The sequence below is a fragment of the Nomascus leucogenys genome, chromosome 3, assembly GCF_006542625.1.
Source record: "Nomascus leucogenys isolate Asia chromosome 3, Asia_NLE_v1, whole genome shotgun sequence".
Lineage (NCBI taxonomy): Eukaryota > Metazoa > Chordata > Mammalia > Primates > Hylobatidae > Nomascus > Nomascus leucogenys.
In genome coordinates, this window is record NC_044383.1 from 22,752,326 (window position 1) to 22,769,248 (window position 16,923).

Below are 16,923 nucleotides of genomic sequence, written 5' to 3' on the forward strand. Positions count from 1 at the left end.
TGGCAAAGTGGCACTCCATCTATACATGTCGGAATGAATGCTGAAGTAGCATCCAAAAGGTGACTCTTCAGTGTTCATGGGGTAGAGATTTGGGCTCCTTATTTGCACTTAGTATTGTCACCAACTCCCAGGTCAGAATGACTAGAAGATATGTGTGGAGGATTTTAAAAATTAGGCTCCTTATGCGTATTGCCAAACCTCACTTATCCTACCCCTACTTAAATATAGAAGGCTCTGGCAAGAAGGAAGTGTAAGCCAAGTTAGAATATAAACCTGGTAACCAGAACCCTACTTGTGACGCCCCTGTGTGAACTGAAGTACTGCTGCAAGCCCTCAGAGCTTTCAGATGCTGGAAAGAAGGTGCCAGACATTGCCATGCTTTTTTTTTTTTGAAACAGAGTTTCGCTCTTGTCATCCAGGCTGGAGGGCAATGACATGATCTCGGCTCACTGCAGCCTCCGCCTCCCGGGTTAAAGTGATTCTCCTGCCTCAGCCTCTTGAGTAGCTGGGACTACAGGGGTGCACCACCTTGCCTGGCTAATTTTTGTATTTTTAGTAGAGACAGGGTTTCACCATATTGGCCAGACTGGTCTCGAACTCCTGACCTCAGGTGATCTGCCTGCCTCGGCCTCCCAAAGTGCTAGGATTACAGGCATGAGCAACTGTTCCCAGCCACCGTGCATTTTTATTAGACTGGAGGTAAAACACTGTGGACAGCTCTGGGCACCCAGTTTAATTTAGGGGGTGGTGACTGCTTCTCCTTCACCACCTCTCATCAGAGTTCTAGGACTGGTAAATGCTTTTGGCAGGAGGGAGGACAGAATGAACCAAAGATCTAATCTCCCTTGGGAGGCTCTTTGGGTGCAAACACCTCAGGGCCACTCCCTACTGGACGAACAGGACTACAGGCCTTTCCATCATGTCCCACCCTAACTTCCAGTAAAGGCAACAGGTGGCGTGGGATTTGGGGCCAGATCTCCTGGGTATAATTCCGGGTCTGCCATTTCCTGACTGTGTGTTCTTGGACAAATAACGTAAGTTCTCTGTGCCTCAGTTTCCTCATCTGCATAACAATAGTACCAAGCTCAAAGGTTGGTACTCAAAACCTGTGAGGATTAAATGAGTTCATTGAGATAAAGTGTCTCGCACAGTTTCTAGCACATCATAAATAGCCAGTCAATGTTCATTCATTCAATAAACGTTCATCCTCATTATATTATTATGATTATTCTCCTTCAGGGCCTGCCTCGCCTTACCTGGGGAAGAAATTGATCATTACCTCATTCTCTGCCACTGTGTTTTCTTTTCTATCATCAGCTCCTTCTTGGTCTCTATCAGGTCTCTTGGTTTTACTTTTCTCATTCTGCTTGGCCTTGGCGCCCTCAGGGGCCCTAGTGACCTTTGGCCCCGGACCCTCTTCCTTGCCTGAGTCATCAGGATGGGGGTGTCTGCTTTCCCGCAGCCTGGCCTCGTCTTTCCTCCTGGACCTCCCGGGGGCATCCTGCTGCTGCTTCAGATACTTGTCCGACTTGGCTTTGGGCTCTTTCCGGTAGTAGCCATCTTCGCGGCTTTTGTAGCTGGACACAGAGTGGGGCGGGTTGGGAGACCCAGATCTCGGGTACTTCTCCCGGTGGGGCCTTCCTCCTTCCGGTCGCTCCTCCAACTCAGCCTTGTCCAGTTGCCGGGGGTGGTGTTTGCGATCATGTGCCCAGGGGTCCATCCTGTCCCTCTTGTCATCCCCGTTCTCCCTCCAGGGAGCCGGGTCTCGCTCTTCCTCCCTCCTGGCATAGGGAGAGTGCTCCCAGGAGTCCCGGCCATTGCCCCAGTCAGCCCGGGAGGGGCCCGGAGGGCTGTGGGAAGAGCTGCAGGAGGTGAAGCTGGGAGTGTGGGACCTCGGGGAGAGTGACCGGCTCACCGGACTACGAGACCGCGGCCTTTCTGGGCCATATCTGTGAGGGAACCAAGGAGCAGGATTTAGAATCTTCACGCCTCCCATCCCACCCCACCCACACACAGATACACACAGTCTCTCTCTTAGATATACTGTGCATGTAACTGTGTACACTTTTAACTCCCAACTCTACAGAACCACATAGAGTGGTTCGGGAGAAAGCCTTTTCCTCCCTTTTGGCTTCTGTGCAGAGGACTTCTCCTAAGCACAGCACTGGCCACTCTCTGTCCCTTTACTCATTCTGTTCCTGGGAACTAGGAAGAAGAACTGGGTTGCTTTGGCTCGGTTCCAGCTTGCCTTCTCTTGGAAGGGAGCTATGCTCAGGGAGTGGACCTCTGACTCTCCCCCTGGGGGTGTGCGGGGTGGGCACTGGGGGGCAAGATTGCCCTAGTCCAGCCTAGTGGGTAAGGCTGCCTAACCCTGGGTGCCGTTACCCGGCCTCTTAGCTACAAGACTTGAAGCCACTCCTACATTTGGGCTGTATCAGAATGAAGCCAACCTCTTAGCCTCCAGTTTTCTCATTTATTTCTCAGCTCAATTTATGCATGGAAAAGGGATGCTAATTACTGGGGAGGGCAGGCTCAGAGGTTAAAAAAAAAAGAATTAGGAAGGTATTTTAGGGTTGGAAGATACTCTAGAACTCTGACCTACACATGTTTGAGATGAAGAAACTGAAACCCAGACAAGCACCCCAACCTGTGTAAGGTTCAGAGCAAGACTTCCTAAACCCCCTCCACTCTGTTGCAGAATTACAGGCTTTACACGTCTTTAAAAAACCCAAATAATCACAATTTTTTTAAAAAAACAGACAAACTAAAACAAATAAAGATTCCCCGCCTGAACAGTTACATACAAAGATATACACACACATATACACATACACTCTGAAGGCTGTTTGGTTATCAAACAGGTCAACTGAGTCATATATCTGATATTCTAAAGGGATGGGCATTTTTTCATTAAGTTCCCAAATACAGGAAAACCACGCAGCCCTCACTGACCAGGGGACATTGAGATGCATCTCGCTAGGACCAGGCTGCCTTGACCATCATGGGGGAAACAGCCTGGGCTTGTGCCCTCTACAGGGAAGTGACAGCACCACCTGTGGCCACCCCAGAAAGAATCCCAGGACGTGCCAGCCAGGTGCCTGCTCCTGTAGTTTTCCACCTTGGTTCTCCACAGGAACTGTCTTTGTCAGGGAGTGACAGTGGTCAACTTGTAGCCCCAGCTTGGCCTGATCACAAACTTCAGTTGGAAGAAATGGGTTGGAAAACTGAATATATTCAATGTTCAGAGAAAGTGACTGTTCAAATAACTGATTTCTTTTAACCATCTACATTTTACTTCCTACATCTACATTCAACTCATGAAAAACCAAGAGCTGGTTCTAAACGGAAGCCACACGTACACACACACACACACATGCACACACACACACGCATTACTTTTAGGCTGTTTTAGTAGGGTGTAGACGTGCCCCAAAGGGCCAAATATTAACAGACCTTTTCCTATATTACTTTCCAACAAAGGGGGAGGAGCTGAAGGGAAGCTCAGCATTTTGCATTTTCCTGAGGTTAACCAGAGCAGCATGTCTGAACTGGACTGGTGTTTTTCATGGGGAACATGGAAAAGTGAGACCCAGAAAAGCAGATGGGTGGGGTATGGGCAAGAGCAGGGCACAGCGTGACTCAAATGCCCCTGAGAATGAGAAACAGGAGCGTGTTCCCACTGCCCAGGACCTGCCTGGAGACTTAGGGCTTGGGGCCTCACCTGTCTGCTTCCCGGAACACGTCCCTCTCCCTCTGGGAATGGATGTCCTGGATGATGGCAGCCACGGCCTTCCCGGGTTTCTAGCAAAGTCAGAGAGATCACCATCAGATCAGAGATGGCCTTGCAAACACCAGAGGGAAGCAGCTCTGACCTGGGTCATTCATTGCCTGGTCCACCAAAAGGGAAAAAATGCTTTGTGTGGGGAAGACAAAAGGTGTAATCCAATGGATGAGTGTGAGTATAATACTGAACTGGGTAGGGCTGAGTGGCCCAGAGAACACTGAGTGGTCCATTGAACTGGGGAAGGAAGGAGCCTGGTGTTCACATCCATGTGCTGGAGACAAGCAGCATTTGTTAATACCCACCTCTGCCCGAATAAAAAAAAAATTAAAATGTGGAAGAAAGAAAAGGAGAGAGGGATGGAGGGAGGGAAGGAAGGAAGGCAGGCATGCATTGTAAACTTGGAGAGACTTGAAGATCATTGACGGCAGCCTCCACCTTTTATATCTATGGAAACTTAGAGCCAGAGGTTGAGGCAGGGTCTCTGCTCTGCACAGTTCCAGGGTCACCAGCCACCTTGTGTTCCATGCAGTTGGTGACTCTCGGAGTTGTGTTGGGTTAAGGAACACTTCAAGGTCACACAGACAGTGAAAGGAATAAGGACCTGACACCAGGTATTTTAACTCCAAGTTCCTTTCCATGCTTTCCATGCCCTGTGCCCCCTTCAACACCTCATGCACAGACATCAGCTGATGCTCAAAGTAAATCTGTGAGGAGGGTGGCATAAGCTGGGAGTCAGGCTTCACAGCTGAGAATAGTAGGCAGCCAGGGCTCCATCCTTCCCAAGGGTCATTAGACCGTGGCTATGCCAGGACAGGACCAACCCCAGCCCCCCATTCCCAACCAAAGCCCTTTCCTAAACCCACAATGGACACACGATAACCAAAATAAATAAATAATAAATGATTTTTAAAAAGAAATTCATAAGCACAAAAGGCAAGTCAGGAGCATCTTCCTAAAGACTATGCAGAATTCATCCCTTAAATAAAAATGTACCAAGCAGAGTGAATTTTATGGAATGTGAGTTATATCTGAAAAAATAAAGCTGATTTTTTTAAAGACCAAGACTAAAAACCGTCAGTCTGTGTAAACTTTTGATAATGAGTTTTATTAAATTTAATCAACTTTTTTCCTTGATGTTTGCTATGTAATTTACAAAGAATCATGCAATTTTTTTTTTTTTTTTAAGAAACGGGGTCTTGCTCTGTCACTCAGGCTGGAATGCAATGGCACAATCACAGCTCACTAAAAGCCTCAACCTCCCAGGCACAAGTGATTCTCCCACTTCAGCCTCCAAAGTAGTTGGGACTACAGGGGCTTACCGGCACACCATTTTAATTTTTTTAGGTTTTATAAACGACAAGGTCTCACTATGTTGCCAGGGCTGGTCTTGAACTCCCGGGCTCAAGCAATCCTCCTGCCTTGGCCTCTCAAAGTGCAGGGATTACAGGCATGAACCACCACGCCCAGCTAAATCATGCAATAAGAGCCATATAAATGTTAAAAAGCATCATGTATCTCATTTGACAGATGGGAAACTCAGGTCCAGAGATGTGATCTAGCTGGACTAGCATGGTATAAGTGCTCTGAGTAGCGTGGCTGATTATCTGTTATTGTTGAGATAGAGGGTTGGGCTGGGAAAAACACAGAGTAAAGGTGAGAATGAAGGAGGAGCTGCCTGCAGTTTCAGGAAGAGAGGTCAGGGCTAGGACACAGAAAAGAGATATAAAATGTTCAAGTGAGGGAGGGACCTCACCTCTTGTCATATGGAGATGCAAAATGAAAGAAAGTCAAAGAGAAGGCAGTGACTCCTTCATCTGTGCTGGTGAATAAGTCAGAGGTTTTAGAAGTCAGCCAATCCCCCATTTAAGAAAAGGCCCAGGAACTTCGCACTGGGCGGGATGTCCACCAGAAAAGGCACCACAACTTTGGCAAATGGTCCCTTATGTCAAACTGGAGCTGTAGACATCGACCCTCTGTAAAGCACATGAAAGTGCCACCTACAAATAACCAGATCACCCAAAACTCGCACTGGCCTCCAGCACCTCAGCTGCTTAAACTGGACCTTGCCCAGACCAAGGCCAAACAAGGATAGAAGCCAAGGCTGTTGGTGTCGGCCAAGAAGAAAGCTGCTGCCCAGGATGTCTTGTCCCACCCCACCGTGTGGCTAGAGACCACTGGTCCTTCAGCCAGGGTCGGTTGTCACTTGGGGTAGAAGAAGAAGGCTCACTTGGAGCTGACTGCACTTGATGTGGATCCCACCAAGCAGGTCTTCTTCCTGCCTGCCCACCTTGGGCCACACAATGGACTCCGGCTACTGTATCACCAAGGGAAAGCCAGCTGGGATGGCTGGTCCCTGAAAGGACCTGTCACAGCACTGCCTTCACACAGGCACCAAGGGAGCAGCAGAACTTGGGAAAGTTGGTGGGAGTCATCAGGACCAAGACCAGGTCATGAGATCTGCCATCGCCAGGAAAGCCACACCCCGGCTCCCTCCCAAATCTGTGGCTTGCACTGCCAAGGTAGAATAGACAAAGGCTAAAGAATGTGCCCCCAAACTGGAATAAATGTATATGGCAATTCTTCAGAACATAAAAATAAAATTCCGCATGGGAGTTGGATGGGGAGCTTTCTGTTGTAAAAAGAGTCCCTAAGGTTCCAGTTTTCTTCTGCTCTTCTGGAACTTCATATCCTCCTGGTTATTCCTTCCAGCCCAGATCCAGGAAAGACTGACATGGGAGGAGGATGGTCTTGGCAGGGAGCGGCTGAGGTTTTGCAGATTACCCACGGCAGAGTAACTATGAGGGTGGGGCTCAGGCTCATGGGGGCTGGAGCAGGTCAGGCCAATGTCAGGGCCAGAGGCATTCCACGAGCTCTTGGTCCCTTCTGCACCTTGGTTATCACAGATGGCACCCCCAGACCCTTCCTCTCAGGGGTGCCCCCGATGAGGGACAGAGCAGGCTGATCAGACATTGCAGATGAAAACATCCTCTAGTGGCCTGTGCAGTTTCCCAGGGGTCAAAGAGGTGCAGTTAGAGTGGGGTTAGAAGAGGCTCTCCTTGGCTTAAACATTCCTCTGCCCCTTATTTTCTTAACCACTGAAACTCCTCCTGGGGTCACTTTCAGCCCATACCTCCTGGAGTTACTTCTATCCGGATCCCAGGTCCCCAGTGAGGGGGCCCCTGGGCTGATGATCTTCACACAGACAGCACCAGCACAGAGCCTGGCATGGAGCAGGTGCTCCCTAATACCCATCCCAAGATGCATTGCTAGAGAGTTGGAAGGATGTGGCTGCAGAGAATGAATATGAATCTGCAAATACTACATTGCTGGCACTAGTGGTCCCAGGTATTGTGATCCCTCCTGAGGAACAGAGCATCAGTTCTGCTATTTTAGGTGGTAATTGCCAATTGTTTGGTGCTCTCTTGACCAGCTGCCAGCTGCCATCTGAAAAGGGGACAGAAGTAGCCTAAGATTTTCAAATAAAAGAATTGACTTCCGAAAGCCCTAAGAAAATTCTCTCAACCTTCCTCTTTGGCCAGCTTCTATATCCTGTGGGTAAACGCATAAAGAGGGCAGGTGAAACAAAGCTGTAATCACCCCAGAAAAATTGAAATGGGAGAGAAAAGAGTAGGTCTATGATAAAATTTTGGTTACCTTTTTATTATAGAAAATTTCAAACAAACACAAAAGTAGAGAGAATGGTTTACTGAACCCTGAAGAATCCATTACCCATCTTCAGCCAACGATGATGACTAATCTTGTTCTATCTTGATATGGTTTGGTTCTGTGTCCCCACCCAAATCTCATGTTCAATTGTAATCCCAGATGTTGAAGGTGGGGCCTGGTGGGAGGTGATTGGATCATGTGGGTGGTTTTTAATGGTTTAGCACCATCCCCCTAGTACTACTCTCGTGATAGAGTTCTCACGAGATCTGGCTGTTTAAAAGTGTGTAGCACCTCCCTGCTCCCACTCTAACTCCTGCCCTGCCCATGAAAGACATGCCTGCTTCCCCTTTGCCTTCTGCCACGACTGTAAGTTTTCTGAGGCCTCCACAGCCGTGTTTCCTATACAGCCTGTGGAACCATGAGCCAATTAAAGCTCTTTTCTTTATAAATAAATTACCCAGTTTCAGGTAGTTCTTTTTTTTTTTTTTTTTTTTTTTGAGACGGAGTCTCACACTGTGTCCCAGGCTGGAGTGCAGTGGTGCGACCTTGGCTCACTGCAACCTCCGCCTTCCAGGTTCAAGTGATTCTCCTGCCTCAGCTTCCCGAGTATCTGGGATTACAGGTGCCTGCCACCACACGTGGCTAATTTTTGTATTTTTAGTTTAGGTTTCACCACATTGGTCAGGCTGGTCTTGAACCCCTGACCTCAAGTGATCCATCTACCTTGGCCTCCCAAAGTGCTGGGATTACAGGCGTGAGCCACTGCGGCCTGGCCTCAGGCAGTTCTTTATAGCAGTGTGAGAATGGACTAATACACATCTGTACTCACCACCCTCCTTCCCCACCCGCTGTATTATTTTGAAGCAAATGTCAGACATTGTTATCTTTACATCCATTCTGTGATGACAATGATCCTGCTCAACAGCCCCACAAGGGACCATCTACAGTGCTCAGAGTTAACACATCTTGCTGCTTTTAAGACAGTGGTGAGATTCAAGCCCCATGTAGTCCTAGAAAAGTGCTGGCATATTAAGAGGGAGGCACCACCACTAGGAATCTCAACCCGGGAAGAGCAGCCCCAGCCCTGCCCGCACCTGGCTAGGTCACCCCCGGTCAAGGCTTATTGCCTATGGGAAACTCACTTTCTCCACCTGTAAAGGTGGGTTAATGAGGCCCATCTGGCATCCACCGAAAGCCTCAGGGCATGGCAGGCTACACCCATAAAAGTCACAGAGTGCTTGGCCAACATGAAGGGAGCTGCTGGAAATTTTCATGCCCTCTGACAACTCCACACCTGTTTTACACACTTCAAGAGTCCTGGGAAGACAGTGAAACCTTCTAGATGAGCCCAGAACTCATCTGAGCCAGATCCTGTCAAGGCAGCCCTGACTGTTTCAACATTACCAGGCTTTCTAGGCTCGACATCATCACTCACCCAAGTCCTGCCTGGAAGCTCTGTCTCTCTTTAGCTAATTCTCCCCTTCTTCAAGGCCTTGTTTAGGAATCTCTTCCCTTTTTCACACCCCTCAGTCACACTGCCTTTTGCCATGGAACTTCTGGTAGCTCCTGTACTTATGCACTCATGTTTAAATCTTGTGTAATTTTGCACAAGAATAATTTGTCTCTCAGTTGGAGAGTGAACTCATCCCCAAGTGAGAACCATGCCTTGTATGCTTTGTAACTATCAGTACATAGAGAAGACTCTCAATCATCTTCCCAACTGAGAGCACCATGGACCATTCACAAGACTGCTTCCCAGGGCCAGAAGCCCTCTCTGTTCTGAGGAGGCTGGCAAGACCAGTGGCTCTGAAACCAGGCCCTCTGCCCTCAAAAGCACCTGGGAGTCTCATTCCCACCCCAAGCCTATTGAAGAGAATCTCTGGGCAAGAGGACTCCCCACACAAAAAATCCCCTGATGACTCTCCGATGAAGTGACTGGGAGACACTGGTTTAAATTGTTCCAAGTTCACTTCTGCATCAAAGAGATAATGATTCCATACTTATTGACGAAGTTTCTATAGAACAACCCAGAATATATTCCAATCATCTTGTCCAGGTCTGCAGGAAGAAGGCTGCTCACTTTTTATTGTTCCTTCAGATTTTCTCTTTCTTATTCATTTTGCTTATTTATTAAACATCTATCATGTGAAAGGTTCTGCCTCAAATAAGCTGAGGAACTCCCTTGCCACAGGAAGTATATGGGGAGATAAGATATGTGCATGAAGAAATATTCAAGAGAGGAAATGAAAAATACCTTAAAATCTCTCCTTTCTCTCCCTATACTTTGCCTGGTGAGCAAAAGATAAAAGTTAGAGGAGAAAGAGCAATCAGAATTTCTGCCCACCTCTGCAAACCCTGGTGGGACCTCATATGCAGCCCCTTTGGCCCAGAGACACATGGATACAGTGTTTGCCCTGTACCTTCCCAGTAGCCACTCTCCCTCCTCCTGATAGCAGCTGTTCCTCCCTCATCTTGCTCCAGAGCTCTAGGTGGGTCTCTGCCCCAGCTCTGAGGATGTAGCAGATGGCACAGGACCAGCCAATCACAGCATGGCCTAGCCCTGGCCAGAGATGAGTTCAGGGACGTGCACCTGTGCTAAGCTAGTCCAGTCAGAGCGACTCTCTCAAAAGTCTCAGGACTTTTGTGGGAGCTTCTAGGAAAAAACTCTGGCTTTCCCTTGTTGAAGGAAATGGAAGGGGGGGAAAGAGCTGCTGAGGTCACTGTAGCCATCATGCCACCTAGAGGAGAGAGCCTGGGCTGCTACGGCCCATCCCAGGCAGCCCCCAGTAAACAAAGCCAAAAGAGCGGAAGGCAGCGTGGAGAGAAACCAAGTCCTAACGAGGGTCTCTGGGTCCTGAATCCAGCCGTACCTGCAGCCAGCCAGGACTTTTCATTTACATGAATCCATAAATTCTTTTTTTTTTTTTTTAACTTAAGCCAACAGGCTTAATGGAGATGAATTTCTGTTACTTGCAGAGAGAGTCACAGCTGATTCATATCAACATAGGGACCATAAAGCATGCATTACTATGTAGTTGAAACTTACATTAAGTTGTTTTCACATCTATTATTCCATGCGACCTTCACAATGACCTTAAGAGGGAATATGGCAGCTTGGGGAGCAGAAAAGCCCTGCTAAAGATCAGAAAACAATGTATTCTGGGCCCTTTCTATTCAAAGTGTTCTCTGAGGACCATCAGCAGCAGCATCTCCTGGGACCTTGTTAGAAATACACAATAACAGCACTGTCCTAGATATGCTGAATCAAAGTGCGTTTTAACATCATCACCAAGTGATTTGTATGCACATTGAAGCTTGAGAAGCTCTGTTAGAATACTATCTCTGTGGCTTCTTGGCTGGGTGGCTATAAGCAAATTACCTGATTTCTCAGGTTTTTTTCATGTAGACAACAGAGATCATAATAACACACTATAACAATGCAGCTTTAGTGCAAAACCAAAACAGTACTAAGTTTTAATCATAGCTCTTCCAGTAGCTAAATACAATCCTGGGCAAGTTACTGAACTTCTCTTAGCTTCAGATTCCTCATTTGTAAAACTGAGATAATAATACCTGTCTAACAGGACTGATGTCAGGATTAAATAATGTATGTAAACTGCTTGGTACATTACTTGCCCCAGAGTACGGGGACTCAATTAAAGGTATATATTATTGTTATTGTTGTACTCTTATAATTACTGCTATTATCCACCCTACACACTTCACAGGGTACGGTGATTATGAGACTCAAAAGATAATATATGAAAAAAAAATGCTTAAAGCCAAATAACTCAAAGTATAGTCCTTTCCTGATCTGTAAACTGAGGTTCACAGAGGTTAAGCAACTTTTCTAAGCTCACTAAAGCAGGAAGGGTAGAGCCCAGGCTGACATCACCATCTTCCAATCTAGGATAGGTCACATGGTTGTCAGTGGTTCTTTGTTTATTTGCTTTTTCTCCCACAAGACTGAGCTCCTCGCTAGCTTGCTACTTCTACCTCCATGGCACCTGGCCCAGTTCCACCCACGGTGAGCACTCAGTGCACATTTGCTGAAAGCAAAACTCGACCATCTGACCTCTTTAACTCATGTTTTTTGCACCACCCCAAACTATCTCCCTCAGGAAGGTATTGCTATGCTTTGGTACTTTAAGAAGCCTATTACTGCTGTTAATCCTAATTAGAAACTATGACAACATCTCATTTGGAGACCAAACCTCCACTGGGAACTTAGTGTAGAAATTCAACTCTAGCCCCCAGGGGAGAATCCAGGAGACCAGGAACTTTGGTTGGATACAGAATGGGGTGGGATCCTTACTTGTTTGAAAAAAGCAATGTACTTTCATTAGGGAAAAAAAAAAAGCCAGATTCTGCCTGAAGGAGAACTATTAGCGAAGGAACTTCAGAGGCAATGATGCAAGCAAAGCAGATTCAGGACTGTGGAAGCTGGTTGACACAGTACCCATCTACATATGGAGACTTGTCAGAATGCCAGTCCTAGCCAGAAACATCCACTGAGCCTTTGTCTTCTGACTTCAACCTTGAAGGTGGATTAAGGCCTGTGGGTCTTAGACAAAATGGACCCTAAGTCAATGTGGAATGAGCTAAAGTGAACAGGAAAATCCCTATTAAATGGAACAGTAGAAAGCACAAAATATTTAAACCCAAATATAGCATTAATTACAAGAAATCCAAATAGACTAGGTGCTCCAGTTAAAAGAACTCCTGCAAACCAATAAGAAGACACAATGCAAAAGAAAAGCATGGGCAGATGACCTGAAATGAAACAGCTCATCAGAGAAGATCCAGATGGAACAGCCAACAAACGATGAAAAAGTGCTCAACCTCCATGCGCAATTAGGGGAATAAAATATAAAACTGTGATAAACCAGGCGCGGTGGCTCATGCCTGTAATCCCAGCACTCTGGGAGGCTGAGGCGGGCGGATCATGAGGTCAGGACATTAAGACCATCCTGGCCAGCATGGTGAAACCCTGTCTCTATTAAAATACAGAAAAAAAAAAAAAATAGCCAGGCATAGTGGTGTGTGCCTGTAGTCCCAGCTACTCGGGAGGTGAGGCAGGAGAACTGCTTGAACCTGGGAGGTGGAGATTGCAGTGAGCCAAGATAGCACCACTGCGCTCCAGCCTGGTGACAGAGCAAGACTCTGTCTCAAAAACAAAACAAAACAAAACTGTGATAAACCATGATACTCTCCCAAGACAGGCAAAAATTTAAAAGTTGGACCAGAGAATGTGTTAGCAAGAATGTGGACCATTGAAAACTCTTTTTTTTTTTTTTTGAGATGGAATTTCACTTTTGTTGCCGAGGCTAGACTGCAGTGGCACAATCTTGGCTCACTGCAACCTCTGCTTCCCAGGTTCAAGCAATTCTCCTGCCTCAGCCTCCTGAGTAGCTGAGATTACAGGCACCTGCCACCATGCCCGGCTAATTTTTGTATTTTTAGTAGAGACGGGGTTTCACCATGTTGGCCAGGCTGGTCTCGAACTCCTGACCTCGTGATCCACCCACCTCGGTCTCCCAAAGTGCTGGGATTACAGGCGTGAGCCACCACGCCCGGCCGAAAACTCTAATACACTACTAGTAGGAGTATAAATTTGAGACAACTAATTTTGGAAAGAGCTTGCTATGATCTAGGAAAGTTGAGTTAAGCATGCCTTATGATGCAGCTATCTCAATCCTAGCTCTGTATGTACCTCTAGTTATATGCTCAAGTGCATCTATACCAGGATGACATGTTTGAGAAGGTTCAGATTAGCCTTGTCCCTAAAACAACTCAAATGTCCATCAATAGTAGAATGGATAAACTGTATAGCCATACAGTCAAAATATATATAACAATGAAAATAAATAGACATGCCCAACAACATGGATGGCATCATGTTGAATGAAAGAAGCAAGATCTGTAAGAACACACCATGATTCCATTTATATAAAGTTCAAAAACAGGCAAAACTAAACCATAATGTTTAGGGAGGCATATACAGGTGATAGAGCTATAAGGAAAAGCACAGATATGATTATCATTGAAGTCAGGAGAGTAGAGATGGAGGGGTTGAACAGGAGGAGGGACTCACGGGAGCTTCTAGATGCTGTCCATATTCGATTTCTTGACTTTGGTGGTGGTTTTATGGGATTTGTGAGATCTCACCCATTATTACTTTTTAAACCATACAATATATAATCAGCCATTTTTCTGCATGTTCTGTTATACTTCACAATAAAACAAAAGAGAAGGAAAGAAAAGAAAGAAATGCAGATCAGCTAAAACAAAAGCAAACCCTGGTTTGGAACTACTTGAATGCATCCCTGAGTTCTGACAGTGGCCAATTCAGCCAAGGGCTGCTTAGAAGGACTTCTATGAGGCTTAAGACGTAAATACGAAGGAGAGAGAAGAGAACAAGAGATCAAGGGGGTGACAGAAGAAGAAAATGTTACTAAAGGTCTGTATAGGTAGAGAAGGTTGTATTCAAGGGTTTATGTCTGGAACTCCCAGCACCTTTTCCTTCTGACTTCCTCCTTTAAAAGTTCCCCTGTAAACATCTTCTCCTGGAAAACTTTCCTTGGCTCCCAGGTAGTCTCAGGCGTCTCTTTGCACTTTGTATTTACCTCAAGAGCACTTTTCTTGCCATGCTGCAATGGTTTGCCTCGAGATCCTCAAAGGCAGTGTGTCATTTCTGAATCTTTTCCTATCCTCTCCTTTCCACCAGCATTTGGGTCAGTGCCTAACATGGAGGAGAAACTCATCTGGTGCTTGTTGAATGACTCAATGAACAAGATAATGCTTTACCTTGAGCTGCAATTCCTTGTATCTCTTGGACATCCGAATGAGCAACTTCTCACCATTGATCACAGCAGATTTTTCTTGATAATACTGGACCATGGCCTGCGCAGCTTCTGTGTAAGCCATCTCTAAAAAGGCCTAAGAAAGAAAGGAAGGACACTTATTGAACTTGACTTTAATGGTCTTAAACAAGATTCAGCACAAGGCATGATTCCATGTCTATGAAGTTCAAGAACAGGCAAAACTAATCAATGGTGACAGGAGTTAGCATTGAGCTTCTCTCTCAGGTGGGGATGGGGTACCGATGGAGAAGAAGCATAAGGAAACCTGACATTCTGGAAATGCTCTGTATCTTTACCTGGGTGTTAATTATATGGGTGTACACATGTAACAAATTAATGGAATTGTACACTTAGGACGAGTGTACATTATGCACTGTAGAATATGTGTTTTATACCTCACTTAAAAGGAAAAAAAAAGTCAGTACAAGGAAGAGATCTCTTTGGTCCCATCTGTTCAAAGAGACCTTTTTATAAACATCACCAAAAGAGCTCACTATAAGATGGCCCTTTCCTGATCCCCAGGGTTACCAGACATTGTTCTTAATTATGTATGTCTGTCCTGGGCTACATCATGCCATGGAATCCCTCTGAGATGGGAGCGCCCACTAACCCACATTTCCTGGGAGGGGCACTTGCATATGTGGCCTTGAGCTGATCCCTATAAAACTTGCTATTTGGTGGTGATGGTGACAGCAAGAGACACGAGCTTTGGTTATTTGAGTTCTTACTTTCCTTATAAAGACAGAAACATACACAAAATTCAGGAACTCACAAACCCCTAGGCTTGAAGGAAGGCCATGTTGTTGTGAGTTGAAGAAAAAGGAAAACTCCCCGATTATGTTTCCACAGCATCTTTCTTCTTTATTTAACTGCTCTGATAAAAGAGAGAAATGGGCTTCTCCACTCAACCTGTGTCTACTGAGAGTTCCGAAGAGACTGTTTTGACTGTGTATCAGTTTACCCCAGTAGCTGGTGTGGTGAATTTGTTGCTGCTATTGTTTTTTGGATTTGTTTGGTTTGTAATATACTGACAATATACTGATCCTGATTCCTCAATGCTGCAGGGGAAAGGGGACCAGTGACAGGGAAGCTCTCACTGTGATCCCCTAACTCTCTCATTTCCTTAAACTAAATTGTCTAAACAAGCTCATTCCCTTCCTTCTGTCATATTTATTTCTGAATTTCAGATGCACAGCTTTTCTCCATGCTGTCATAGTCTGTGGCATTAGCGTGGGCGACTAAGAAGTCAAGATTCTTTAGGGTTTTATTTCACATTCTGCCACCCAGCTTTCTAAGTGCCTCTTTCTTGATAAACATTTTAGCACCTCTAGCTCTCACTTGTCAAATGGGAATAATGCTAATCTAGGGACTCTCACCACATCAATGTTACAAGCTGAATTCTGTGCATTTACCCAAAATAGAATTTCTGAGAAGCAGGAACAGAGACAAGTGAGTAGTCTCACTCCAGGTTGATGGAGAGAGATAGCTAATGACCTGATGTGGCTATGAGTCTCCAAAGTTCAGCCTTCTTTAAGAAAATAATTTTTCCTATGCCTGTTCCTCCGATTCATAAAGTAAAAATATTCATTAAAAGATAAAATATTCTGATTTCTGACTGTTGGGAGTATAAACTCCCCACCTGACTTTAGAAATGAAGACAAAGGTACTCCATCCCAAATGGCTCAGTCAACTCCTACAGGTTAAGGATTCTTGGTTCCTTAGACTTACTAAGCATCCATCCATTCTCACACTCCCACTCTCCTGCTGTGAGACAAAGGGCCTCACCTGCTGACATGAAGGACCAGGAAAAATACCTAGTCCCAAGTTTTTGGCTGGCTCCAAATCCAGGCCATCAGATAGGATAGGCTTAGAGGATAAGATTATAATTAGCTCAGGGGGTTGACAACACAGTGAAGAGATTCAAGTCCATAGATTTTTATTTTGGGTGCCAATTACCCTTTCTATGTGAATGAGCACCTCATTCCAAAGCATCTCCTCTCACCTCTAGGCAATTCACAAAGGCCTGTACCTATCACTAGAAGGACAGAGTGAAACTAGGGGAAACAAAAAAGCATCACCAGCAAAAACATCTATGCCATGCCAACAGAAGGCCAGCTACGCATCGCCTCTTTATTTTAAGAATGGCTTCTTTCAAAAATTATATCGTTCCCTTTCACTAATGTGTGGTCTGTCACATACACACTGGAGTGAAAGTACCCAGACCTACCTGATTAGTCGACTTCATGAGGATGTAATTAGTGACCTTTCCAAAGGGCAGCCCCAGGTTAATGACGTCATTCTCAGTGCAGCTTCCTTCAGGGAGATTGCAGATGTGCACCACGCGGCCAGCCCCTTTCCGCTGTGCAAACTAATGGGAACAAGGATCAGTAGTGGTATTCAGAAGACAGTTCCCTTTTCCCCTCTCTTCCAGACATTCCTAATGGCTATCTTTCCCCCAAACAATGATTGTAAAATTATACTTTACAAAATTAATGCAGAAAAAATCCATTCACAGACACACATAAAATATCAATTTTATGCTATCTCTTTACAAAAGGATTCATAATATATATATATTTTTGAGACTGAGCCTCACTCCCGTCACCCAGG

General features: G+C 45.7%; 1 protein-coding gene across 1 annotated transcript in view; it reads right to left on the reverse strand.

Moving 5' to 3' along the window:
- Window positions 1-16,923, reverse strand: part of RBM20 (RNA binding motif protein 20) — a 199,522-nt gene that overhangs the window by 25,439 nt on the left and 157,160 nt on the right. Inside the window, exons 6-9 of the mRNA XM_003255460.3 lie at window positions 16,541-16,681; window positions 14,258-14,389; window positions 3,722-3,801; window positions 1,280-1,949 (exon numbers count right to left, since the gene is read on the reverse strand). Coding sequence (XP_003255508.2) covers window positions 1,280-1,949; window positions 3,722-3,801; window positions 14,258-14,389; window positions 16,541-16,681 — 1,023 coding nt within the window. The remainder of the gene's footprint in view (window positions 1-1,279; window positions 1,950-3,721; window positions 3,802-14,257; window positions 14,390-16,540; window positions 16,682-16,923) is intronic.